We start from the raw sequence: 26,722 nt of genomic DNA, 5'->3' as shown, positions 1-26,722 counted from the left end.
TGTGTGTGCTTTCTTTGAGATCCGATGCCCAGTCTCGACCTGCCGAGCGAAGAGCATCCTGAATCCCTGAAAACCGTTACAGCCCAGCTAGTGAAACCAGCGCCAGGGTTTAAGGGTGGCCTGGAGAAGGGGTGGGACGAGGGCGTGAGTGACCGGAGTGGCGACACGGGGGGCTGGGGGTGCCTGCCACCCCAGGGCGTCCTACGGGGACTCCTTCAGCCGCGGGTACCAAGGCTGTGCCACCTCTCCCTGCAGCTCCTGAGCCCAGGACCCAGCCGGAGCCGCAGGGAGGAGTTTGGGGCAGGTTTGATTGAACGTGCCGCAGGGATCCCGGGGGCGTTTGGCAGAGTTTAGGTCTGAGCTGGAAGAGGGGTGCGGGTTTGTAACGGAGGACCTTTGCGCGTCCACCGTCGAGCAGCCGGGCACAGTTGGCGCTTTTTCCAGGAGAGGCTCCGTGGCTTTGGGCAGCACTTGGCAGAGCCGGGGGACAGCTCTGGGGACGGTGCCCCCGCTGCCACTTCTTTTTCACTACCAGAAGCACCCAGTTTGCCGCGATTTCGCACTGAGGAGAGTCTGGCTGCTCCCACACGTGGCGCGTAGCCCAGGTGTGGGCTGTTGTAGCCCCTGCCAGCGCTTTTCCCAGCGGTGCCCAGCCCGGCGGTGCAGGATGAGGAGCCCCCCTGGCACGGTGCGGGCGCCTGCCTTGCCCTGCCGGCGTGGGAACCGCGGGGGGCAGCTGCTGCCGGGGAGGAAAACTCCACCTCAGCATTTGGCTGGTGCAAACTACGGAATCTGGGCCAGGTTGTTCCAGTCGGGCCAGGGAGCTTGCTGCATTACCTGCACCTCCTGGGCTTTCTAAATGTCAATTTTCTTATTTTTATTTTTTTTTTTTTAAATTTTTTCCAATTCTGTGATGCCTGGGAGCCAGCGGCGCACTGCAGCAGCAGCACCGGAGCCACGAAGCCCCGGCACCTTCCTGAGCATCAGCCCTCCGGTACCGCAGCCTTGTGCGGGCAGAGCCAGGGATCTGCCCTGGAGGAGCACGGAGAAGAAGAATTTGGGGGGAAAAAAGACCTTGTATGAAAGCTCCGTGTGTGGGGACCGGCCACGAGAGGTCACCCGTGGGTGGCTGCTGCCTGGGAAGGGCTGGGGGAGCGGGGCTGGCTCGGGGGTGCCCTGGAGCCAGGGACCAGCGGGTGGCCAGTGGCTCTGGTCCCCAGTAGCCTGGTCCTCCGGTCCAAGCTGCCCTTGGGCCCCGGCAGCCTGATGCCACCGCAGCAACGGTGCTGTGGCCAGAGTGGTGCTCCTCACCGGCCCTCGGCAGCAAGGCGAGAAGCGATGGGTTGGCAGAGCGTCCTTTTGGCTCGCGCCAGGGAATCGGCTTGTAAAGCCGGAGCGAGACGTGCGGCTCCGGGAAGGGGCAGCCGGAGCAGGCAGCGCGATGCCTTATCAGCCGCTGGCAGAGGGAGCGAGCGAGGCTCTTCCGAAGGAAAGCTCTTTACCCAAAGCACTTCGGTTTGCTTGAAATAGTTTAAATTTGAATGGGAATAAATTGCCTAAAGGACAGAAAATGGGAATGAAGTATGGGAATGGAAAGAAGGGTAGTTTCCAGCGAAAGCCTCTGCCTCTGGTTGGAGGGGATGCTGGTTTTGAGATGCTCAGTGTCATCCCAATGGTCACCAAAAATCTGCTCTCATCCAGGAGTGTGGGGACTTAACCGATGTCGATACTGAAGCTGATGGTGTTCATATTTAGCTAATCATGGAGATAAGACTTGGTCTGCGCTCCCAGAGGAGTGCCCTGGCTGACTCCAACAGGAAAGGCATTTTGAAGAGAGCTGACATCGTTTGTCTGCCACAGGTACTGTAAACCTCAGGCATTATCACGAGCCAAAGCTTCCATACCAGGGCGCGCGCCTTCATTCGCTCTCCCGAGGCAGCCTGGTGACAAATCGAGCGGCCTGGGGTGATGCAGAAGGGAAGGCGCCATCCCCAAGAGGCTGGGGGAGTCGTGGCACCCGAGGACAGGGACTGGGGGAGTCGTGGCACCCGAGGACAGGGACGGGGGGAGTCACGGCACCCGCGGGCAGGGACGCCGGACCCTCTGTCGGTGGCTCAGCAAGTGCGGCGGGTGACGCTGTGTGAAGGCGGCAGAGCTAATCGCACCTCCCAGAACCCGGGGGACGAAAGCTGATTAGGAAGCAGCGTTTTTCCCCCAAGGAGAGGTTTTAATTTCCACCTCTCCCCGGGGTGATGAGCGAAGCACAACCCCCGCGCGGGCGAGCGCTGGCCGGTGGCGGTTGGGAACCGGGGCGCTCGGTTTACTGTGGGTTTTGCTGCTGACGGCTGCCCTTCCCTGGGGCGGCCGCATCCAGCCACCCTCTTCCAAGGAAAAACTCGCCGTGATGAAGGTCACGCGGCCACCGTGGGGATGAGGACCACGGGGTGCGGGAGCCACCGGGCATGGAGGGAAAAGGACTGGGGTGAAGCTGTGCGGGGCGGGCTCTGGGTTCACCCCCTGCAGCCAGTGCTGGCAAATCGTCTTTCCCCGGGGAGCGGTGCTGGCTCTTCGCTGCCGTCGCTGCGGGACTCCCCTCCACCTTCGCAGGGACCCAACGCCTCTGGAGGGATTTGGTTGTGAAGCGTCTGCCGAGCCAACGCCAGGGCGCCTGGGGGTGCAAAGCTCGCTTGAAGTCCTTGTCCGTTCTTCCTTCCTTGCCGTCGGAGCTGGGAAAAGGAGCCGAGTCCCTGCCCCATCCCACTCCCTGTGCAGTGGCATCGCGGCAGAGCGGGGTGGAAGCATCCCTGCTCCTCCCGTGGGACCCGCCGCAGCTCCCAGCGGTGCTGGCGTTGCTCCGAGCTTGGGGTCGGGGTGGGCGAGCGCTGACACGGCCCCGCAGCAGCGCCGGGACCCCGCAGAGCGGCCCCGCGGCCCCCGCCCCGGGGGGTTCCCCGTCCCACACCGGCGGCGGGAGGGAGGGAGGGAACCCCCCGAGGCGATGCCGGGGCGTCCCAGCCGCTCGTTTGTCAGAGCGTGTGCTCGCACCCACGCCAGGAGCTAATTGCCCTGGGCCGAGGCCAAGCCTTCTGCAGATGCAGGTGCTCCGCAGCCCTCCCCGCTCCCCCCGGCACCGCTGCTGGCTGTCCCCGGTGCTCGCCCAGCTCCCGGGGCAACGCCAGCCCCGGGTCCCCTGAGCCCACCTGCCCCCGGCTCTGCCTGTCCCGGCCACTGAGCACCAAACCGGGCTCCCTCGCACAGAGGGGGCTCGTTGCTTCTCCCCCCACCCCCAGCTCTGCCCGGGGCTCCCCAGCATCCCCCCATCCAGGGAGCCAGGCTGGGACATCGCTCCGGTCCCCGTGCCCGGGTGAGGAATCCCGGCTCCCCCCCGGTTCCGCCGGCCTCCCTGCCCAGCCCCAGCCGCGCCGCTGCATACCAGGGCTGCAAAACTTACTGGAAATCCTGTAGATGCAAATCCCGGCCTCCCGGCCGTGCCAGGAACTCGAGCTGCAATCCCAAGAGGGCATCAAGCTCCGAGCACGCAGGCCTCCCCGCTCGCCATCTCCCGGCCTCGGAAATCCGCTTTAAACTTCCATCTGGGCCGGGGGACACGAACGGCTCTGGGGGACCCCCACGGCCGGGCAGGAGGGGGGCAAAGCCGGCAGGACCCAGGACGGCTTCCCAAAACCTCCGCCGGTTCCCATGGATGGGTCAGTACCGTGTTGATCCAGAGTCCCTGGCTCCTTCCCAAAACCTCCCAGCCCCAGGATCGATGGAGGTTCCCGGGGTCCGGGCAGTGACAGGGTGCGGATGGGACCCACCGCCCCAGCCCAGCCCCAGCTCTGTGTCCCTGTTACCCCCCCCGGGCTCAGCCCCGCCGGCAGCCAGCGGCGTGGCGGGCCCCGCAGCCCTGCGGAGTTCCCTCGGCTGCCGGGGGCTGCTCGGGGGCTGGAAAGCAAAAGTAAAAGTGCCGGAGGCCAGAAAGTGACAGTAACGGAGAAGGCGGCTGGTGGGTGGTGGCAGTTCACTTTCTCCCCTAATTTATTAGCGGCTTGCCGACTCCAGCAAACAATTTAGAGAAGTGACGTCTTTGTTTAAAAAAAAAATCAGCAGTTCTTCTTCACTTACAAACACAGCTCTGCCCAGGCTTCCCTGGCGAGCCCGGGACATCAGCCTGGATATTCCCCACCCAGCAGCAGGAATAAAACAACTCCCAACTCCCCCGACTCCTCTCCAGCGAGCGCCTACCATGGCCCAAGTCCTTTCCAGGTCACCTTAACGCTGCCCCCCCCGCCGGCCCCAGCCCGGAGGCTTTAATCAATCTCCAGGTGAAACCTAAACCTCGCGGCCGAGGGGAATACGCTGAACCAAACGGTGGGATGAAGGTCAGGGTGCTCCCGCCGCGGCGGCTCGGCTGCGGGGAGTGTCTGCCGGGGGGGCGAGACGAGCTGGGGGCACCCCGCGCCCAGGGGCTCTGGCCCACCTTCGGAGGGGGCGGCAGGGGGCAGGGCCGGAGAGGAGCGCGGAGGAGACGCCACCCACCCCCAGGGGAGAATTTGGTTGGGATTTATGGGATTTCAGCCTCCACGGACGTGGCTCTCGTCCCCATCTCGCTGCCGTGGAGTTTGCGTGGCGGCAGGATGGAGACGCGTTTTCGGAGGAGGGGTTACAGTCTGGCTCCTGGGGTGGGTTTCACCAGCACCATTTCCCCCGTGCCTGAGTAAATAAAATTGTCTATTTATTGAGTGTGTTTCCCGAGACCTACCACATACCGCAGTGCTCACAAGGGCCTGCGCCGGTGCCAGGATCTCCAACCGCCACGTTAAATAATTCACTGAGCAAAGCCTTTGACTTGTTTTCCTCCCCAGGAGCACAGGCCCCAGGCACCCGCGGGGGGTGGGGGGGACCCGGCTTCTGCAGAGGTGCGGAAAGTGTGGGACGGGGCACCCCTGACCCCCCACCTGCTCAGAAAGGGGATTCCCAGCAGCGTGCCTCAGTTTCCTCATCTGTCAGTGGGAATAAGCTGTGGGTGTTGGCTGGGAAACACACTTGGAGCCCCTCTCAAAGCGGATTTGTAGAGGATGGAGAGGAATGGGTGGGGGCAGGCTGTGCCTGCAGCAGGGACCCCGGGGGGAATGGGCTCCACTGGGCTTCTGGCCCGGGAACTGGAGGACGAGGATGTGCCCTGCCCTTCCCAAGAAACGTGAAGTCTCTGTAGGTATTTGGTGTCCCTCTAAACCTCGGTGCCTCCAGCAATTCCTGGACCTAGAGGAAAGGAGAGGAAGGGGGATGCCCCGGCCTGGGGTGCTCTCTGGGAGGGCTGATGCTGGCTGGCTTGGGAAGCTCGTGCCTGGGATACTCCATGTGCGGTGGCCAGGGACACTCGCTCTGGAGATGCTCCCTCCAGAGATGCTTGATACCGTGTGGTTTGGGCGGCTTGCTCCCGGGACACTCCACTCCCCATGCTTTGGGATGCTCACTCGTGGGATGCTCCATGCTTGGCAGCCTGGGATGCTCCACACCAGTGTTTTGGGATGCTCGCTCATGGAATGCTCCATGGTTGGCAGCCTGGGATGCTCCACGCTGTTTTTTTGGGATGCTCACTCATGGGATGCTCCACACCGGTGTTTTGGGATGCTCACTGATGGGATGCTCCATGGTTGGCAGCCCGGCACGCTCCACACCGGTGTTTTGGGATGCTCACTGATGGGATGCTCCAGGCCCCGTGTCCGGGACACTCTGCCCGGCGCCGTGGGCAGCAGGGCGTCCCCAGGGACCTCGCGGGGAAGGGTCCCCCCGGCCGAACCGCGGGGTGACAGCGTGGGAACCGCCCCCCGGGGGCCGCTGAGGGCGGCCCCGAGTCCGCCCCTTCCCCGCCCGGCCGGTGCCGGCGGAGCCCCGGGGGCGGGGGCCAGGTACGGCGGGGCGGGCCGGCCCCGGCGGGGGGAGGTCCCGGCGGCGGCGGGCAGCTAAAGGCAGGTGGCACCGAGGAGCGGTACCGGGCATCGGGGGCGGTGCGAGCCGGGCGGGGAGGCGGGGGGGGTCCCGCGGTGCCGGGGCCATGCGGCGGGCGGCGGCGGAGCGCTGAGCGGGGCGGCGCGGCCATGGCCGGGGCGGCGGCGCTGACGACGGTGCGCACCGAGGGCGAGGGGCCGCCCGGCGGGACCCCCCCGCCCCGCCGCCGGGGGCTGCTGGCGGCACCGCGCCCCGGGGCCGCCCCCCGCCCCGCCGGGCCCCCGCGCTGCTGCCGCCGCCGCCTGCAGAACTGTCTCTACAACGTGCTGGAGCGGCCCCGCGGGTGGGCCTTCGTCTACCACGTCTTCATGTGAGTACCGGGGGGGTCCCCGGGCGGCATCCCGCCCCCCGAGGGCTGGTCGGGATGGCGGGGGGGGCCGGGAGCTGCCGGCGCCCGCGGGGGAGGGAGGAGGACCGAGGAGCCGCGGAGCAGCCGTCGTTCCGAGCGAGCACCGGCCCCTCCGGCTCCTCCGGAGAAGTTTCCCCGGGAGTGTTTGGCGGGGGGGGGGGATGCGGGACGCGCCGGCGGTGCCCGCTCCCGGGAGCAGCGCGACGGGGGAGCCCCGCCACCGGGGGTGGGGGCGAGCGGGGAGCCCGCCGGGGCGAGCGGCGGGGGCTGAGCCCAGCGGCGGCTTCTCGCCGGCGGCTCCGGTGCGAGGGGGTGAGCGCGTGCCTGGGGCTGGGACTCGCCCTCCGGGGTGGCCACCGTGCAGGGAGCCCCGTCCCGGTGCCACCCGCAGAGCCCGGGTCGCCGACCCGCTCCGCCGCTGCCCCCTCGCTGGAGGTGCCCGGGGTCCCCCGGGGTCTGCGGGCCCGTGGGGAGCCTCAAAGGCAGGAGTCCCCCGGAGGGGTGACAGGGCGGGTCCCCCTGGATCCCTGTGGCAGTGTCGGGAGGCAGCAGCGGCGCCAGCCCAGCATCCCGGGAGCCGGGCTCGGGTGGGATGGGGAAAAGCAGGGAGTGGGTGTTCTCGTCCCTGGTTGAAGGCTGCAAACCAGCAGCGGCTGCTGTACCCCGAGAGCTGTGCCCGTGCTGGGGTCGCAGCTGCGGGTGATCCCCGGCACTAAACCATCGCTCTCCGGAGAACGGAGCCCAGGATGCTCCCGGGAGCCCGTCTGCTCCCTGCCCTGGCTCAACGCGGTTTCCCGGGCTGTGCAGCGCTGCTCCTTCTTTCCTCGCTGGACCGGGGCGTCCCCTGGCTTTTTGCAAAGCAGAATCTTCTCTGAGACGGAGAAGATGTGCTACGTGTGTGCTTGGCATGTGCCAGGTGTGCGCACCGTGCCCCACAGCCTGGCCCCAGGGACCCCATCTGAGAGCATGAGCCGCAAAACGGCCTCTCCGTCTGCCTTCAGGAGCAGTACCTCAGTGCAGCGTCGTTAGCGGGGTGCCCAAGCTGGAGCTCGTTAAGAGGCAGGAAAGTGGGTCTTGCCTAAGTTAGCACATTGAGGTGGCAGGATGAATTTGTCACAGGATACGAGGGCACCTGAGCTCCCAGGGGAGCTGGGAGAGGAGCCCGGGGCCCATTTGTAACGCCTGCCGACACCTCCGCAGTGTGCTTCGGAAATAATACCTACGTTGCAAATATTGCCCTCGAAAGAACTTTTCCTGCAAGGAATTAGTAACGATAGCAGCCAAAACCTCCTGCTAGGGGACGGGGAGCAGAAGTCACCAAGGCTATTGACTCTTAACTTTGGCATTTCACAGCATCAGGACTTTTTTGCGTAGGAACTCGCTGGGCTCTGGAAGAGCGATGCCCTGATCATCTCACGGCTGAGGCGTGGGTGCCCCACTGTCCTCCACCAGTTCTTCCTCCCGACCTGCGCGTGGTTTGCCTCAGAAACAACCGCACGGGACCAAGCGGCTCCCCTTGCAGAGCCCACCGAGCCCCGATTCCCTCCTCTGCCGCCCCAGCCATGTCCCACCACCTCTGGGACAGGGGCTTTGCCTGCGTGGGCAAGGCACGTGGCGGGGCTGGTGGCCACAGCTCTGCCAGGGAGAGCGGGGCTTCTGCGGGCTTGATCCCTGAGGATGGACCCGATGGGGAGGCGACAGCAGGAGCAAAATATCTCGAGCATTTAGTGGGATGGGGAGGGGTTGTGTGCACTTGCTCACTTCGTTTTACAGCCGAGGTTTGCTGCAGGGCCGTCGGTCCTGCCAGGGACCCCCCCGAAGCCTGTGGGAAGATGCTGCGGTGGGTGCAAGGTGTGGACGTCTGGTTTGTGAAGCCTTTCCTGTAAATGCTGCTCCTTTCTGGCTTCTTGGATTTGGGTTTTTGTTGGGTTTGGTTTTTCTTTTTTCTTCTCTCCTGCAGCAGATGGGAGCTGCTAAGCTGTTGCCGTGCTGGATATTGAAGTTCTCCGGAATGATTTGCGCGCCTCAATAGCTGAGGGCTGGTTTTCAAAGAAGAGGAGGAAGGTGTTACCCCCGCTTTGGGGGGGACCGAGGCATGGGGGAGATGAAGCCCACGGCCCAAGGTCGCCCAAGGTTGGGGCAGTGCCGGTCACAGGACCTGTCCTCTGAGTCACGGCTGTGCGCCGCCTCCCCCCGGGCAGCCTGGCTCCGAGACAGGGCTGAAAACTGCTAAAATGGAAATACCCGCTGAGAAGCGAAGCGCTTCCCTCCCCTGAGCAGTTTAGAGTCTGGGAGTGTGTAGCAGGGCTGAGCTGATACCATTTATTGGACAAGTTCCGTGTCTTTCTGTTGGCAAATTGATCCCAAATAGCTTCCCATCCCCGGCGCCCGCTCCGGGCTGGGCTGGTGTTGCTGCACCTTTGCAGGACGCTTTGGTGGCTGCCCTGTCTCCGCAGCCCTGGAGCAGTGCCGGGTGCTGCCTTCAGCCCCCCCTGCCTCCTCCGATGGGCTGCGGGGGCTCGGAGCTGCCGCTGGGCTCAGCTGGGGCTTTGCAGCCCCTCGGATCCCCCCCGGTGCTGGGTGTCCCCGCGGGCTGCCGTGCTCTGGCATCTGCAGGAAGGGGATGGTGTGGAAGCAGGTACAGGTGTAAAGCTGGGGCTGAGGTGTGCGGTGTTGGCTGGCCGGCCCCATCCCCTCCGTCCCGTGCTGGCCATGGCAGGGCCGTAGCTGGCCTGGGCTTGGCTGGGCTTGCGGAGCTCTGCCTTGCCCTCTGGAAACGAGAGTTTCTGGCCCTGGAGCTTACAGAGCAAATGCGGGAGTGTGACCAGCGCGTTAGCCTAAAGGCTTTATAAGCCAGAAGGCGAATACAATCTTCCTTTTCCAATCCCCACCTCTTAAGCCAACGGGAAGGCTGTTCTCATACCCAACTTGTGCCTTTAGTTGTCCGTGGCTGCCCTGGGCATGGGCATTGCTGCCAGCCCAGCCGGGGGGCTGCCCCCAGGGGTCTCCTACAGCCCCTGGGCTGTGCGGGGAGGGGGTTTCCAGCTCAAGCTCTTCTTCCCCACCTGCCAGCCCCTTGCACGTGGCCGGCGGCTCGCAGTGCCGCTGCCCTGATGGAACCCAGGGTCTGGGAGCTCGCATCAAGGGTTATGAAACCGTCGGGTGCACCAGCAGCTCAGCTCAGCACTTTTCCGCTTCCTAGAGGGACGCTTTATTAAAGAACAGCTTGACCTGGAGCAAATTAGGGAAGATTTGAGCCGGCAGCACCAGTAACAACCCGCAACCCCCTGCCTGAAACACCGTCCCCCCCGTGCCGGGCCAGTGGACGCCTCCCCTGCCCGCTGCTCTCGGCAGCGTCTCACCTGGGTGCTGTTGGGGTTTGGGGTTTCATTTACCTTGCAGAAGTGTCACCCTGCGCCTGGGGCGAGGAGGAGATGGGAGCACAGAGCTCGGAGGGTGCCCGTCCTATGGCACCCCCACCCTTGCCACACACGTGGTGCCGTCGGGTCCCCACGTACGCTGGGGGGACGGAGGAGAGGGGTGGCAGAGCCCTGGGGCCGTGCTGGCACTGGGTGACAGATGCCAGGCGCGGGCTGTCCTCGCCTCGGCGCTGGCCGGGGGCCACGGGCGATCCCCGCTGGCTCGGGGCAGCGGATGGCGGGGATGCAATGGGCAGCAGCTGGTGTGCGTCCCCCCCGTGCACCGGCCAGCCCCTGGCTGGGGACCAGGCTGCTGGCAGCCGGCCTGTCCCTCCCGGAGCGTCCCTGTGCTCCCATCCTCTATGGGAGAGGGCTGGGGTGGGTGGGATGGGTCTGCTGCCCCCGCTGCATCCCGGCCCCGCCGCGGGGTGGGCAGCTCTGCCGTGCTCCCCCCCATCTCACTGCATCCCTCCGGCACCACTTGGCCAGCGGGAAAGGGCTTTTCCTCGCCACGCTGGGGATTGCTGCTGTCTGCCCGCAGCAGCTCCAGCCCACCCGGGGCTGGTTGATGGGCTGGAGCCCCGGAGGGTTTGCAGGGAAATGGCTTCATCCCCTGTTCCGTGCTGGCTCTCGACCGCTTGCTGGGTAAAAACCTCTTGTATTAGGCTCCAGGGTTTTAACTTGCCGTCACCGCAGGGGTGATGGGGTGGTTTTCCATCCGGCTGCTGCGCTCACATGGCCAGAAGAGAAGGGTCCGACGCGGTTGTTCCCTGCCGGAGCCGTGCCCTTCGAGCAGGGGGTCTGCCTGCCCCCGGGGCCGGCCCCGCTCACCTTGTCCAGGCTTGAAAGGGGAGCTGCGTTCGGGGGAGATGCCAGCGGGAAGAGAAGCCGGCACAGCAGTTTCCCCAGCCTGATGTGGTGTCACCAGGGCATAAAATTAAGTGACTTCGGCGCAATGTGAAACTATGCATTGATTTTTCTTCTTTTTTTTCTTTTTTTTTTTTTTTTTTTTTCCTTTTCCCCTCTTGCTGCTCCTGTCGGACCCCCCAGCCCGGGGGTTTGGGTTTGGGTGCCCAGGGCTGGATGGCCCCGATGGTGAGGACGGGGTGGGCAGAGGTGATGCTCGGTCGCCCTGAAGAGGTTTTGGTTATTTGTCCCTCCAAGCGGCAATTCCTGGGGGTGAGGGTCGGAGTGGGGCTGAGCGAGTGCCCGGACCTGCCCCCCTCTGCCCGTGGGTGCTTCTGCCCTCCCTGCCACGCATCGGGGGTCTCAGCCTGCCTCGACTCCTTGGGGTCTTCCATGTCCCTGTGCCCCAAAGGTCCCCATCGCTGCCGAGTCCCTGGGTGCGGGAGGGTGGGGACAGCCCCCATCCCTCTGCTGGGGTGCAGGGCCCATCGCACACGGGAGGTGCATCTGAAAACACACGGGTTTTCTTTGCCCCCCCCCCCCCCCCCTTAAGTCAGCTCCTTGCCAGATGATTCAAGAGCAAAACTATCTCGGCTGCCCTGTGTGAGCGTCTTGGCACCGTCCGCCAGAGCCTTGTGACTGTGCTCCCTGTGGGGACGGGGGGCGCGGGGGGTGCAGACACGTGCAGTGCCAGGGTGACGGGTGATGCCGTCTGCAGGCTTTGGCTCCCGCTCCCCGAAGCACAAAGGTGTTGGGGCCACCGGCTCCCGCGCGCTTGTAGGATGTCACCTGGGGCTGCTGCCGTGGGTGCCCCCGGGCTGCAGACGGGCTCCTGGTCCCAGCCCTGCCTGCAGCCTGTCTCAGGGTGCTGGAAACCCCCCGTCCTGCCTTATTGCCCGGGGCTGGGGCCGAGGAGGGCTCGGGGAGCAGCACCTTTCCTCCCCCAGCGCTGATAACTAGGTCGTGGCTGGGCTCTGGGCTTGTGCTGGGCTCTGTGGTGCCGGTGCCGCGTCCAGCTGGTCGCCTCCTGGCTCCGGTTTCCCTGGCCGTGGGGAAACGCTCGGTGCTTTTCTGCTTCTCTTCCCTGTGGCACGGGCAGGAGCGTGGCGTGGGACGGACCCTGCCATGGTTACGGGCGCAAACAGGCCCGCTACACCCCGGTTATTTATATCGCCTGGAGCAGACAGGCCGCCTGCTCCACCTCTCCTAAAGGCGAGGGAGGGGGGATTTATAAGACACGCTGTTTATACAGCTGCAGATGGTGCTCGGGGAGCTGAGCCTCGCAGCACGGAGCGCCGTCCCCAGCCCCACCGCAGCTGGGCTGGGGCAGTTTTGGTCCAAATAGCCGTTTCCCGCGGTGGGGGGACAGCATGGACGGGCACCCCGCGCTGTGGGGACCTGGGGGTGCCGTGGTGGGGCCAGGCTGTGCCGGGGAGGGGGGCCGTGCCCATTCGCTCGCTCGTCCCCTGGCTGAGCTGTTTATCCTACGGCGCGTGGTGTTTTCCTTCCGCTGAGTTATTGCCGGGCTGTCAGCACAAGCCTCCCTGGTGCTTCCTCGTAGTGAGGGGGAGCAAAGCAGGGTCCTGGGCCAGCATCACCCCCCCCTTCCCCCCTCGCTGGGGCTGGGGGACACAGCCCGGCCGGGCTCTGAGCATCACCGTCAGCGCTGGCACTGGGGTGCCGTGGCACAGCTTTGCCCAGGCTATGCTGGGGTGCGGCCCCTTTGCCCGGGGGTGTTCAGGTGGGCACTGGGGGCTGGCTGGTGTCCCCTCGCCCGATGCTGCTCCTCGCCGGCCGGGGACGCCCTGGCCCCGCTTTCCCTGAGCTCAGCACCTTTCCCGGCTCGCCTCTTCCTCCGCCGGCACCGCGCTGCCGGAGTGGGCAGGAGCATATGGCAAAGTCCGCTCTAATGAAGATTAATGTGAGGAGATTCGCCTTCTCCAACACGGGGCCCCCTGCCCGGTTTTAATTATTATTTTGGGGAGGAGTGTTCCTGCGGACAGGCTTTGCTCCTGCAGGGGTGAGAGCAGCCAGAGGGGTCCCATCCCCGTGCCCAGGCTGTCGTCAGCGTGTCCCCTGCTGTGCAGGGATGTGTGCCAGCAGGGAGGTGTTTCGGAGCCCCTCGGGGAGGGGGCTGCCGGCTGGTGGGGGCCGGCGGCGGAAATTTTATTGGGGAGAGCTGATGCACCGGCTCAGCAACAACAGCATCTGCTCCCTCCGTCCCCCGGGACCCTGGCGAAGGGGAGCGGGGAGGGGGGGAGCAAGGCTCCTGCCAGGTCTTGCCCTGCCATCTCTGCCCCCTCCGCGCTTTCCTTGGCAGTGCTCCCTTTTTCTGGTGGGCGGGAAGGGCAGAGAACTGGGGAGGGAGCACAGCGGCGGGGAGCCTGGCACTGCCGGCACCGCGCGGCGTTTGACGGAGAGCTCGTCTGAGCCCTCGGTGCGGGGCAAAGAGCTGCTGAGAGCAGCACTTCTGCCCCAGAGGGGGGACTGGAGGGGGGGGACAGCCAGTTCCTGGCTCGCCGAGCTGCCTTCAGGCATCTGACCCTTTCCCTAAGCCGCTTAGGCGCAGCCGGGACGGGGCGTTTGCCCAGGCTTTACAAGTTAATTCCTAGCAGGTGATGTGTTCCCAGGAAGTTTCTTTCCCAGCTGGCCCCGCGGGGCCTCGCATGCCCGTATCCCTCACCGACTCCTGCAGGATGACGGCCGGGGGGGGTGGGGGCGGGTGGGAAGCATCCCCTCGCCCCAAGGGTGCAGGTTTCCATCGCCGCTCCGGCAGCGTGGGTTTGCCCCGGTCTCTGTTGCTCGTAGGGACAGGTGACAAGCGGGGCTCTGGCTGGGTTGCAGGGTCACCGTGAGTCGCCGCTGCCCGAGGCAGGGCCACCCGCAGCGCGTCCCCCCCGGCAGCAGCGTGTGCCCGGGCACGGGAGACCCCCCTCCCCACTCCCCGCCCAGGGCGAGAGGCACAAATCTTTGCAGGCTGGGAGATTTCTGCCTCCTCGTCTGCTTTGTGCTCCGCTGCCCGTGTAATTGCCTGCTAAATCCTGATGGTATAATCTTTATTGCTGATGATGCACAAAGCAGAAAGGCTCTGCCCTGGGCTGCTCAGCCAGGGCTTGTCTCGCTCCTCGGACCAAGTGGCCGAGGTGCCAACAGCCTGCTCCGTGTCCCTGCCCGTGTCACCGCTGCCCTCCCTGCCGGCACGGGCAGGACGGGGGTACCGCCGTGCCGTCGGCTGGTGGGGGAATTAATGGCAGAACTGCTGTGCCGGAGGAAAAGGGCTCGATTAATAATTCAGAGGGAAGAAGGAACCGGCTCCAGCCTTCTGCCTTGCAGACGGGGAGCGCCTGGGAGAGGAGCATCGCCCTCCGCGGCGCGGGCAGGGGGAGGTCGGGGCTGTGACAACCCCGACCCCTTTGGTGCTGGAGCGGGCACACGGTGTCAATGCAGCTCTCCCTGCTCCATGCTCTGGATCCAGCCCTTCTCCCATTCCCTGGGGTCTCTCTGCCATTGGCACCATCTCCAGTTTCCCCTCGGGATGGTTTCAGGCAAGGGGACCTGCCTGTCCCCTTCGGGCTGGGTTCTGAGCTGGGTGCTGGTGCTGGTGCCCCCCTGCAGCGGGGCACTCATTAGCCGCCTCACGCCGTGCCCAGGTTTGCAGAGCGCCCCCCAGCCCCGCACGCCATAAACTGTGGGTTCCGTGGGTGCTTGTATCCCCAGGCTGGCTCCCCGCACCCCCAGCGCTTGGTCCCCTTGGCCCGGGGGGTCCCGCAGAGGGCACAGAGCATCGTCCCCTCTGCCCAGCGTTGCCCGATGTCTCCCCACCGGTGCTGGGACAGGTGTGTGGGTTGGGTCTGGTTTCACCCTTTGGCCACCCCCGGCAGCCGGTTCGGCTTTCAAGCTCCATGTCAGCAACCAGAGGAAAGGGGAAGGGGCTCCCGAGCGAGTGTCGGGCAGCATCTCCCTGAGCCGAGCCCCCCGTCCTCTCTGGAGCACCACTGATGTGTCCCACGGGCATCGCTCACCGTGGGGAGATGGTGCTGGGGGGGCGAGATGGGTGCCCACCAGCTTGGGGACAGGGTGCCGGGGCCACCTCGCTTGCCCTGCTGGCCTCAGACGTGGCCACCCCGGTGCTGCTGGCGGTGCCGTCCCGCAGTGCCGTGGGGTGCCCAGAGCCCCCCGTGCCATTACAGAGACAGCTCGGGCGGAGCGGTGGCCCTTTGCACGCCGTCACGTGGGCTGGTGGCACAAGCCCTCCACTTTCCATTTTTAGAATCGCTGGATCAGGGGAAAAAATGTATTTTTGGAGTTTCATTTGCTTCAGCTTCAGAGTCTATTTTTTTTTCCCCTCCTTACTTTAAATGGGCCAAAGCCCCTCGTCTCTTAGCCCAGCTCACGGGGACAAATAGCCCCAGAGCAGCTCCCTGTTAACTCTTCCCCTGGCTCGGCTGTTCCTGGGTGGCCTCCCTGTCCCCAGCAGGTCCCCACGGTGTCAGCGATGCTGGGGACAGTCAGGAGAAGCTCTGGTCCCCCTTCTGCAGCAGCAGCCGCCCTGCTGCGGTGCAGGACCCCCCGTTTTCCTCCTTGCCTTTAATTAGGGGTTGTTTTGCCCAGGGGGGTGCCGCAGGGCTGCAGAAGAGCCTTGCGCTGAGCCCCGCGGCCGCTGGAGCCTGGTCCTCCTCCTCGGTGCCTGCGGGGCTGCCCGGGGACATGTGTGCCACCAGCCGGCGCTGGCACATGGGTGCCCTGCAGGGCTGGTCCCCATCGCAGAGGGGCACAGGGCTTGGGGGGCACCGCGCAACCCTGGGCCATGAGCCTATGCCGGCTGTGCTGGGGGGACGCTCGGGGTCGGAGGGGTCCCGCCGTGGGCTCGGGGCCCTGCCCCGGGGGGGTGCTGCTTGCACTGGGCATCCCGGTGCCACGGGCAGGCTTCGGGCACCCACGGGCAGCTGCTCCTGGGCTCCCGAATTGCTCCATGCCACCATCTAGGGGCAAACCGTGTCCCCGGTGGCTCGGACACAGCCATGGAGGTCTCTGCTGGGGGGGACAGGCTGCGAGTCGGGGCCAGCGCTGCAGACCGGGATCCCCCCAGACGGCTCTGGTGCCCACGCCGACACGCTCTCGTTCCAGATTCCTCCTCGTCTTCAGCTGCTTGGTGCTGTCGGTCTTCTCCACCATCCAGGAGCACCAGAAACTGGCCAACCAGTGCCTCTTCATCCTGGTAAGTGGGGAGCAGGGATGTGGCTCGGGTTCCCCCTCCCTGCGTTACACCCTAAGAAACTCGGATGGGATCATGGACGATACCCCTCCCACCCCTTCCCCAGCCCCGGTGTCACTATTGACCGTTGTTGTTAACCACGGCAGCCTCTCCGGCACGCTGGGGAGAAGCTGCAGGGTGGCCTTGCTGCTGCGGGCGTCCCATCACTGCAGCTGGACCTCCATGGTGCGGAGAGGCATAAACCTCTGGAAAAGGCAGGGCAGGAGGGGCTAAAAAAGGCAACTTTCCCCCAAACTGTCACAAACGGCTGACGCTGGAGTTTCTCCGAGTGACGGAGACTAAATTGGGAAGGACCTTGTGACTTTCCCGCGAGTAAGCAGAACGGGGGCCTGTTTGTGCGGGAGGTAGGAGGACAATGCTGACGGCGGAGGAAAAGGACCCAGCTCGGGGTGAGCTTGGCAGAGGGAGGAGAGCGGGGCTGCTCAGACAGCCTCGACGGCCGCGGCTCCCGTCTCGCCACCCCGATTCCCCCGGGGACAGCTCCAGACGCGGCTGTGCCAGGAAGGTGGCCTTGGTGGGGGACACCCTGCTCCCCCCTGCACCCTCCTCAGCACCAGCATTTCATTTTTTCCCCCCCAAAGCCACCCACCCAGCTGAGTTCCCCACGCCATCCTGCCTCTGTCCTCCCCCTCTCACCCTCCCGACCCTGCTCCCCCCCGGCAGGAGTTCGTCATGATCGTGGTGTTCGGCATGGAGTACATCGTCCGCGTCTGGGCGGCCGGCTGCTGCTGCCGCTACCGGGGCTGGAGGGGTCGCTTCCGCTTTGCCAGGAAACCCTTCTGCGTTATAGGTACTGGGGGGGCTTGGGGGGAGCACGGGGATTTGGGGACTTGCAGTGTCACCCACGCCCCCAACCCTCGCTGTCCCCTAGATTTCATTGTCTTCATCGCCTCGGTGGCCGTCATCGCTGCCGGCACCCAGGGCAACATCTTCGCCACCTCGGCGCTGCGCAGCATGCGCTTCCTGCAGATCCTGCGCATGGTGCGCATGGACCGTCGCGGCGGCACCTGGAAGCTGCTGGGCTCCGTCGTCTATGCCCACAGCAAGGTGAGGATGTGGGGTCCCGGCACGGCCCCCCCACACCTCCCCGACCCCCTCTCACCCCTCCCTGCCCCGGCAGGAGCTCATCACCGCCTGGTACATCGGCTTCCTGGTGCTCATCTTCTCCTCCTTCCTCGTCTACCTGGCTGAGAAAGACGCCAACGCTCAGTTTGCCACCTACGCCGACTCCCTGTGGTGGGGCACGGTAAGCCTGGCCGCCGTGGCCCCCCAGCCCCGGGAGGGGACGAGGAGGGTGGGATGGGACCACGGCGGGGGAGCTCCCTCCAGGCCTCCGCCTGCTCTGCCCCCGCACAGGTCACCCTCACCACCATCGGCTATGGGGACAAGACGCCGCAGACGTGGCTGGGACGGATGCTGGCGGCCGGCTTCGCCCTGCTCGGCATCTCCTTCTTCGCGCTGCCCGCTGTGAGTAGGACCGGGGAGAGAGGGTCCCCACCTCCTGCCCTGCAGAAATCGGGGAGAAAGGGGAAAAATCCGCCCCTGCGGCTGGAGGGTCCCCATCTCTCCTGGTTGGCGGTGGCAGCGTGGCCGGCACCCATGGACCCCATCCCCTCCCATCCCCAGGGGATCCTGGGCTCCGGCTTCGCCCTCAAAGTGCAGGAGCAGCATCGGCAGAAGCACTTTGAGAAGAGACGGACTCCGGCGGCGAACCTGATCCAGGTAGAGCAGGGCTGGCGTGTCCTGCCCCGTCCCTTCCCGGGGATGCTCCGCCGTCCCTCCCGTCTCCTCTGCCTGTCCCAAACCCCTGACCCCCCGTCCGGCAGCTGGCTCCTTTGGGCCGGTCTCTGCCTGTGGTGGCCGGGGGGGGTGGAGGGGGCTGGCACGGGGGGTTTTGCCTCCTGACCCTGCAGGGGCTGATTCCGGTGCCCGCGGGCTCTCGCTCCCGTGCAGGCTGCCTGGCGCCTGTACTCGACGGACGCCAGCCGCGCGTACCTGACGGCCACCTGGTGTTACTACGACAGCCTCCTGCCCTCCTTCAGGTAGGCAGGGTGCGGGCGAGGGCTACGGGGCTCCTGGGGGGACCCAGGCCGAGGAGTGACCTGGGCAGTCCCTGCCATGAGGGGCCACATGGGGCCACTGAGGGCTCAGTGGGGCTGAGCGCCACGGACGCCTTGCTCAGCCCCAGGATGCCGGAGCCCCAGCACAGCATCTGCCGAAAAGCCCAACACCAGCCTCCATCCCCATCATCCTCCCAGCCCGCAGCACCCGTCCCACCCTGTCCCCTCTCGCCCCATCCATAGCCTTCCTCCAGCACCACCGCGGGGAAGAGGATGATGCCGCCGGCCACGGGGACCTTGTGGCCGGAGCGATGGAGCTGCAGCCGGCCAGGAGCCGGCTCTGAGCGTGGCGGCAGAGGGGATGGACCCGGAGGGTCCGGCAGGGAGCCCTGTGCCCCGTCCCTGCAGCGTTCTCCCCTTCTGTGTCCTCTGGGATGTTGCCCCCACGGGTGGATCGAGGACTCTCCGAAGCTTTTCCGGATGGCCTGTGTGCCGCAGCCCTGCTCTCCTGCCTCCGCCCGAGCGTCCTGCCCTGCTCCGTCCATGTGTTTCTTTGCAATGACAATTTTACTTTCCGTTTCACTCTTTATTTTTTCAAAGACAGGGCTCTTAACAGCGGCGGCAGCGAGTCCCTCTGCTCCCTGAGGAGATCCGGCTTCCCGTGCATCGCTGCCGAGCGCGGGGCCAGGCTCCCCTGGCATGGGCATCGCGGGGGCCTCCGCCAGCCCCTCCTGCTGTGCCGGGAGCCGTTTCTCCCCCAGCAGGGAGCTGAGATAGGGCCAGGCTCCATCCCTGCCGGCTCCGAGCCTCCCCCCTGCTCCGGCAGCACCCGGACCCCCAGACCAGATGGTGGCAGGTCCCTGTGTCCCCACCTTGCAGCAAGGGTGGTCAGCCTGCCTGAACCATCCCTCTCGGCACGAGTCCAACCCTTCTGCCGGTGGCCAGCCTCTGTGGGACCCTTCCCCAGCACCCCCCTGCCCAGCACCGTTACCCCCAGGTGCCGGCAGTGGGTGTCGAGCTGTTAAGAAACTGTCTTTGGAAAGAAAATGCTGGGTTTTGCTTCTTGTTTTGCTCTGGTTCTGCTTTGATTTGCACAGAGCGGGCTCTGCTCTGCTCAGCCTTGGTTTGCTCATCTCGTTTTGCTTTGGAAAGTTTAATTTCTCCATGTTTTTATTTAACCCCAACCCCAGAGAGCTGGTCCTAATGTTTGAGCATTTACACCGAGTCCGCAACGGAGGATTTAGGAATTCAGAGGTGAAAAAATTGCCCGACGGAGCCCCACCGCCTTATCACTCCTTCACCCCTGGCCAGAAAAGCATCAGCCCTGCCGCTTGCTCGGGGGAAAGGTAGGAGGGGGCAGCCCCACGGCCCCGCGTTCTCCCTCCTCTCTGTCCTCTCTTCTCTGCTCGTCTGTGTCCACCCGTGGTGCCACCGTGGTGTCTGTCACCGCCAGCCCGGACCCCAGGGGAGCAGCCCCCAGCCCCGCTCCCCCCAGCGCCGTGCCAGGGCACCCGTCCTGCTCTGCCACTGGCTGTGGCACCGCTGCCGCCTCCGAAGGGGACACGTGTGGTCCCCGCAGACGGACTCTGGGCTGTTGTACCATCGTGAAGCCTCTTGCAACGTTCAGCTCCACCTCGCTGACCTTTTCGGGGTGGCCACAGCACCGTGACCTTGCACAGGGGAGCCAAGTGTGGCCAGAAATGATGGCAGTGCCGCTGGAGCTGTGTGGCCCTGCTGCGGACCAAGGCAAGGAGCAAAACCTGGTTCCTGCAGTCCAAGACGGGCTTCCCGTGCCCACAGCAGTGGGGAGCAGCGGTGCCGAGCTGCCCCAGTGCCGACAGGAAGAGACAAGAGGGTTTGGGGCCGCTGTGCTGCTGGCGGCGGCTGCTCTGCATCGTGTTCCTGGTCCACTGTGGCACAAAAGCATCCTGGGGACCCCGGAATGCCACCACGGCTGCTGGCCTGCCACCCAGGACATCGGCATGGTGCTGGACCCTGGGCCAGCATCAGGGTTAGGTGGGGAGGGAGCGCTGCTCCTCAGTGGTATCGTGCCTCAGTTTCCCCTGTGGTACCGGAGACAGGGCTGTTGGGGGTCTGGCACGGTGCGGGGATGTGCCAAGCCGTGGGGCTGCGGCTTCCCCACTGCGGGCATAGGGCAGAGGGTCGCCTGCTCCCCCCGCTGCCCCCCAGGTGAGTATGGGCTTGGGGGGCTCCTCCCTGCGGCAGCACTGGCCGGGGCTCGGTTTCCTGGTGAAGAGCCAGGAGCTGGCAGGGGAAGGACTGTCACCCCCCAGCCATCCCACCCGGGGGGGCCCGAGCCTCCCCCCGTCTCCTCCGCAAGCATCACCTCTCATAACATCTCATCTTCTCTCTCTCCTCCCCTCTCCTGCTCACCCTCCTCCTCTCCATCCCTCCGACCTCCCCCCAAACCTTCTCTGCCCCCCCCCCATTCACCCCCAAGCTGGAAGGAGGAGGACGTGCAGCCCCACAAGTGCTTACGCCTCAGGTAACGTTCGCCCCTGGCAGCGGCTGCAGAGCCCCAGCGGTGGTCACAGGGTCACCAAATTGCTTTTTGGCAGCTCCGCCACTGAGAAACCGGACTTCCCTCTGCCGGGCAGGCGTCAGTGTTTATGCAGGACCTACACAAACAACTTTACTCGTGCTTCTTGCCTCCACAGCAGAGGGGGGTGCCGTGGCCGGGTCCCCGGCAGCGGGCAGGGACCCTGCGCTGGGGTGCGGGCATGCCGGGGGGGTCAGGGACGAGGTGGCCCAGGATGCTGCGTTCCCTCCCAGCCACAGGCTAACTCTTCTTTTCTCCTGTGTCTCTGCCCTGACCCTCCAGCCCCATCTTTAGTGGTAAGAGGAGGCTCTTGCGGACGTGGGGCACATGGAGACGGAGGTACTGCATCCCCGCGCAGGGCCGGGGAGCGCCGGGGTGCATGGTGCGCCATGCAGGGCTGGCTGCGGGGGTCCCGGGGGGCTGAGACAGAGGGGGTAGAGGCCGAAGAATGGTCCTTCTGCAGGCCAGGGGGGTTTGTGCATGGCCTGGGCTGAGCTGACTGTCCCCCACTGGCTCCCGCAGCTCGCCCTGCCTCAGTTTCCCCCTCTGTGCAGCATGGACGAGGCTGGTCCGTTGGCCGTGCTGGGCTTGCCAAGTCCAACAACAGCAAACAGGCACTTGGGTGAACCCCATCCCGCATCTCCTGCAGCCTGGTCCCCCCCGGGACACAGCCCTTCCCGTCCTCCGGCACCGCCCGGCACCACCGCGTGCCAGCTGCTGCAGGGGCTTGTGGCAACCCTGCCTGCCTGGGACCAGCTCGCCAGCGACCTGCATGCCGGTAGCCCAGCACCCTGCCGTACCCCCGCCTTGCCCTGGGACTCCTGGAAATCCAGGAGGCTCCGCATGTGCCATGGTTCCATGGAGTTGGTTGTGCAGCGGGCATGGGGTTTGCTCCATGTCCTCCGTGGCTTCGGCTTCCTCCGCCTGCGGGTCTGTGCGTCCGCTTGGCCGCCGTGCCTGGCCCAGGGTGTGCTTGTGGTCCTGCATCACACAGAGGGCAGCACCAGGTGATGTTTTTGTGTAGGTCCTACATAAATGATGCCTGTTCTTCCCCCTGGAAAGCCAGCAGAGCGGCTGGTTTCAGGAGCAGAGCTCCAGTTAGAGCAGGAGGAGAGCCTGAATTGGGTGGTGCAGCCTGGAGGAGGAGGAGGAGGAGGAAGAGGAGGAAGGGGCCTGGCCGGGTGCCCCAGGACTCCCCATGCCAGTGGGGGTGGGCAGGAGCAGGGCTGGTCCCTGTGGGGCCAGTGGCTCTGCCAGGGCTCTGCGGTGTGTCGTCCACACTACCGTCCCCGCTCTCCCTGTCCCTCTGTCTCCTTTCTCTACTCTCAGTGGGGAAAAAAGGGTGTTTAAAGGAGTAACCCCAGAGCTGGTCCTGCACGGTACTGCCTGCTCCTGGCACCACCAGCCCCATCCTCACCCCCGGCGTGGGGGGGTGGGCACCATGTGTGCCCCCGGCAGGGCTCTCCCTGTCCCCATCCTGGTCCCCCCCGGTGCCCGCTCGCCTCTGACCCTGCCCATCCCGCTGTCCCACGCAGCAACAAGATGGGCATCAAGGACCGCATCCGGCTGAGCAGCTCGCAACGGCAGGGCAGCCGGGGCAGGCAGCACCTGGGGCCCCCCCTGCACCGCTCCCCCAGCACTGAGGACGTCCCCGAGGCCTCCAGCCCCACCAAGGTGCAGAAGAGCTGGAGCTTCAACGACCGGACCCGGTTCCGTGCATCCCTCAGGCTCAAGCCACGGACCCCGGTCGAGGGTAAACCCTGGGGACTGGTGGGGTCCGGGTCCGGCTGTGGGGTTTCTGGGGGGCTGCAGGGGTTTTGGGGGGCGCATGGGGACAGCCCTCGGTCTCTGCGACCCACCCGCTCTTGCACCCACAGCCGACTGCCCGCCGGAGGACAGCGGTGAGGAGAAGAGCTCCCACTGTGACCTGACCTTCGAGGACATCATGCCGGCAGTGAAGACCGTCATCCGGGCTGTCAGGTGAGACCGTCCCCTCCTGTGTCCCCCAGCGTGTGTGCTCCTGTCCCCACCTCCTCCGCAGCTCTCAGCCTCTGGGGACAAACAGACTGGCCAGAGCGCCCCGGTCCAGCCCATGGTGGTGGCCGAGCCAGGCAGGGAGCAGGGATGGCTCCCGGCTCAGCCCCCGTGGGAACAGTGCTCAGAACCTCGGTGCTTTGCACGCTCCCTCCCCCTCACCCCCCCAGCCTGGAGCCCCCGGGCACCCCCAGTCCTCCCAGTGCCGTGCAGCCAGCCCGGGTGTCCCTTCAGGATCTTGAAGTTCCTGGTGGCCAAGAGGAAGTTCAAGGAGACCTTGCGTCCCTACGATGTCAAGGATGTCATCGAGCAGTACTCGGCCGGCCACCTGGACATGCTGGGCAGAATCAAGAGCCTGCAGATGCGGTGAGCTGCCCCCAAGGCGGGGGGGGGCTGAGGGCTCCCCTGGGTCTCCTACCACTAGCCATGCCCTCCAGGAGTGATGCTGGCCCATTGCGATGGGTGGGACGTGTCCCAGGAGCCTGTCCCCATCCCCTGTGGTCTCACATGTCCTCTGGTCCACTGGGGGTGATGGGCTGTGTCCCTTCCCTCCCTGCCAGCGTGGACCAGATCATGGGCAGGGGGGCCCTCACTGCGGACAAGAAGACGCGGGAGAAGGGGGAGAAGCCGGTGCTGGAGACGGAGCTGGTGGATGAGCTCAGCATGATGGGGCGCGTGGTCAAAGTGGAGAGGCAGGTCAGGAGGGGACAGCCCCCAGGGAGCACATCACCATCCCTTCGGTGCCTGCGGGATGGGGAGCCGGGATCCCCAGGTCCCCTCCCCACGGGGAGGGACCCGCTCAGCCCTGGCTGCCCTTGCAGGTGCAGTCCATAGAGCACAAGCTGGACCTGCTGCTCGGCATCTACTCCCAGTGCCTCCGCAAGGGCTCCACCAACTCCTTCAGCCTTGCCGCCGTGCAGGTGCCCCCCGGCGAGCCCGACATCACCTCCGACTACCACAGCCCCGTGGACCACGAGGACATCTCCATCTCTGCCCAGACCCTGAACATCTCCAGGTCGGCCAGCACCAACATGGACTGAGCGGGAAGGCAGCAGGATGGATCCTGCCTGCGTGCAGCCGGTGGGACGGGGCGCTGGGACGTGGGAGCAGCGTGGCATCGCCCGGCCCCGTCTAGCCACTTCCCTCGCCATCTTACTTGAACCAAGTCTTCCTTTGTGGGGGGACGGCTGCAGCGGGTGCCCGCTCTGGGGATGGGGTGGAAGCCCGTGGCACTGCGGCATGGCCAGCCCATGCTCCCGGGATGCTCCTGCCCTTCCCGGGGGGTGAGACCCCCCCAGCTCCTGGGGCCTTGAGTGCTCCCCAGCCATGGTGGGGATGCTCCAGCCTGGCCCTGGCCCTGTTGACTCGTAGCCCCAGCCCTCAGGACACATCCAGCTCCTCTGTGAGGTCCTGCTTGGTCGCCCAGAGCCGAGCCGGGGACGCCGCCAGCTATGCAAGGCTCCATCTCCCTCCGCCCCCGGTGCCGAGCAGGGGTGTTGGGGCACGACCCAACATGGTTTTACCTGCGTTGCTCCGGGTCGGGGCAGCGGTGGGGGCCCCCCCAGGTCGGGGAGTGGGGGTCTGTCCCCCATCGTGCTCCTTTGCCCGGGTTATTTCCCTGCTGCCAAGGCTGCACCTCTAGAAGCACAGCAGAGCCTTCTGCCTGCCCGTGCATGCTTCCAGGGCAATATATATATAGGAGATATATATATATATTTATGCAATAATGTCTTAATATGCAACACCCCCGGGAAGAGCAACCCGTGGGGCCATAGGCAATAAGTAACCCCCCTACCAGCACACAGGGCTGGATCCTGCTGCCTGTAGGGGCCCAGCGGGCTCAGGGCTGGGTGACAAACCTGCTGGAGGGTGGCCCTGGGGACACGGGGCTGCGCAGGGGCTGTGGAGGACAGAGGGATGCAGGCACAGGTGATGGGGACAGTGGTCCCCAAGGAGCATCTCTCCCTCTTGTGTCCCAACCCCTGCTGTTGGTTAGAGGACTCCTTCCCTGCTGGGTCCTGTGGGTCCCGCGGTGCTCGGTTTGTCCCTCCCCGTGTCCCCATCCCTTCCATGTCCCGAGGAGCACAGGCCGGGCCTGGGGAGGGGGGTGACAGCCCAGTGGGGACAGAGTGGCTGTGCATGTCCCTTGTATGCCGCTTGCGGCAGAGCCACAGCAGCTCCCGCGCTGCCTTGCTCCCCTTTGCTGCCCCGACCCCAGTCCCGGGGCTGGTTTCCAGTCCCACAGCGCTGGGCTGAGCCAGGCTGGAAACGATCGTGGTAGTGCCAAAGTTTGTCGAGCTGGGGCTGGTGGGGGGCTGGGGGTCCTGGGGGGTCTCGGTGCCCTACGGAGGCTGTCAGGGACCGGCAGTCAGACCTGCTGGGATCTGGCCTGGGCTGGTGGGCACCCACCGAGCCGTGGGATTTGCACCCGTATACCTCTGCTCCCAGCAGCAGGGACCCCCCCCCACCCCCTGCTCGTTTTTTCTTGCCTCGTTAAGTGCATGTGGCCAGCGCAGGCTGTGCCAGAGCCGCTGGCAGCGCCCCCCCCAGCTCCTGCACCACCCGGGTCCCCTCCCCTGCGATGGCGTGGGGGCTCGAGGGGGTGGCCGGGTGCCGTGGGTGGGCAGGCGGTGGGTTGGTGAGGGGGTGCCGTGGGTGGGCAGGCGGTGGGTTGGTGAGGGGGTGCCGTGGGTGCCCGGCCGCGGGGCGAGGGTGCATGCGAGAGCTTTGCCCGCAGCCGCACGCAGGAACTAACCGGTAGGAGCCTCCCCGGGGCTGGCCGGTCCCCGCAGACCGCCCCAGCCAGCGGTAGTTACCTCACTTGATTAACTTATTAACTTATTTCTTTCATTAAAGTTTGGAGTAGAGGCTGCCTGCCTGCCCCGCTGTCTCTCTCCCGGCTCTCCCGGGAGGTGGCACTCCAGCCCTGCCGCCGAGCGCTGCGGACGGAGGAACCGGGCGTCCGGCCACCTCCCTGCCCCCCCGGGCACCCCTGAGCCGCAGCCGCCCCCCACCTGGGCAGCGGGGCTCCGGCTCAGTCCCCCTCCATGGCGCCGTGAGCCTGGGGGCTGCAGGCCTGATGCCACTGCCGAGGGGCCCTTGCCCTGCGTTCGGAGCGCGGTGCCGGCGGGGAGGGTCACTGCTGCGGGAAGGGCCGTGCTCCCTCTGCCTCTTCAGAAGTGTCACACTGTGTCCCCAAGCGGGGGTGACGCTGTGTCCCCAAGCCGGGGTGATGCTGCAATGGTCCCGCAGCCATCCCGGGGAAGGCGGAGGGGTGGGAGCCCCCTTCCCCAGGAGACCGCAACCCCCCAAGGGACAGCAAAGCCTTCACCCCATCCCCATGTTGTGTCACCCCACAGGGACAATGTGTCCCCCAGCCTGCGAATGGCGGGGGGGCCGGGGGTGGCCCCTTTCCGTGCCCCCCCCCTGCCCTGGCGCTGGCTGGGGAGGAAGCCGGGGCTCGCCGCAGGTCAGTCCCTGCCTTTCCTGGCTGCTTCTTGCCAACAACCCCATTCCTGGCTGATCCCGGAGCGCTGGGCTGGGCCGAGCACCGCGGGGGCCAGCACCTCCCTGCCCTGCTGTGAGCCAGGGGGCACTGCCCCGACCTCTGCCCGGCCTCCCCGGCCGGCGGAGTGGCTTTCCTGGGTGGATTTGGAGGGATGCATCACTGCAACAGCGGGGTCTTCACCCAGCCACGGGGTTGTGCATGGCTGGGGGGTGCTCACCCTGCACCCCGTGGGCACAGCAGCACCGCGCGTGTCCCTGCTGTGCCGGGGGGCATCTGGGAATGACCCACCCGGGTCTGGGCTCTCTGTACGACTCCATGCAGTGGGGCCTGGGTGCTGGGACCTACCTTCTCCCTCCCCCAGAGCAGCTGCAGGCGGCGAGGGCAGGGCAGGCGTGTGTGCCAGCCCGCGGCACTCGCCTCTGCTTCCCGTGGACACGTGGGCCCAAGGTGCCCTGGCTGGACTTTGCCCCGCTCCACCTTGTCTCCCCGACGTATGAGAGAGACTGACGCTCCCCGGCACGGGGACGGGCCTGGCCAGCAGGGACACGCCGGGGGGGAAATGCCAGCGAGCCGTGACCCCGCAGTGCCGGCACGCAGCG

At 65.9% G+C, this 26,722-nt stretch overlaps 1 protein-coding gene across 1 annotated transcript; it reads left to right on the top strand.

Annotated features, from left to right (window-relative positions):
* Positions 1-6,101: 6,101 nt before the first annotated feature.
* Positions 6,102-25,482, top strand: KCNQ4 (potassium voltage-gated channel subfamily Q member 4). Its single transcript, XM_063356220.1, has 14 exons — positions 6,102-6,322; positions 15,814-15,904; positions 16,625-16,751; positions 16,833-17,008; positions 17,082-17,207; positions 17,291-17,428; positions 17,588-17,683; positions 17,915-18,003; positions 19,212-19,367; positions 22,117-22,334; positions 22,459-22,561; positions 22,850-22,981; positions 23,176-23,311; positions 23,437-25,482. The coding sequence occupies exons 1-14, from the start codon at positions 6,102-6,104 to the stop codon at positions 23,653-23,655; spliced, it is 2,028 nt and encodes a 675-aa protein (XP_063212290.1). The 3' UTR covers positions 23,656-25,482.
* Positions 25,483-26,722: the final 1,240 nt, after the last annotated feature.

Source organism: Chroicocephalus ridibundus, chromosome 19, assembly GCF_963924245.1.
Source record: "Chroicocephalus ridibundus chromosome 19, bChrRid1.1, whole genome shotgun sequence".
NCBI lineage: Eukaryota > Metazoa > Chordata > Aves > Charadriiformes > Laridae > Chroicocephalus > Chroicocephalus ridibundus.
Note: the sequence above shows the minus strand (reverse complement) of the source record. Positions and strands in the feature narration are given on the sequence as shown.

What these genes read in the sequence shown, in the direction of transcription:
- KCNQ4 (XM_063356220.1), top strand. Translation starts at nt 6,102, where the DNA reads ATGGCCGGGGCGGCGGCGCTGACGACGGTGCGCACCGAGGGCGAGGGG. An exon ending in ACTCCCTGTGGTGGGGCACG is followed by an intron (nt 17,208 to 17,290) that starts GTAAGCCTGGCC and finishes AGCTCCCTCCAG; the next exon opens with GCCTCCGCCTGCTCTGCCCC. An exon ending in GCCGCTTGCTCGGGGGAAAG is followed by an intron (nt 19,368 to 22,116) that starts GTAGGAGGGGGC and finishes TGTCCCACGCAG; the next exon opens with CAACAAGATGGGCATCAAGG.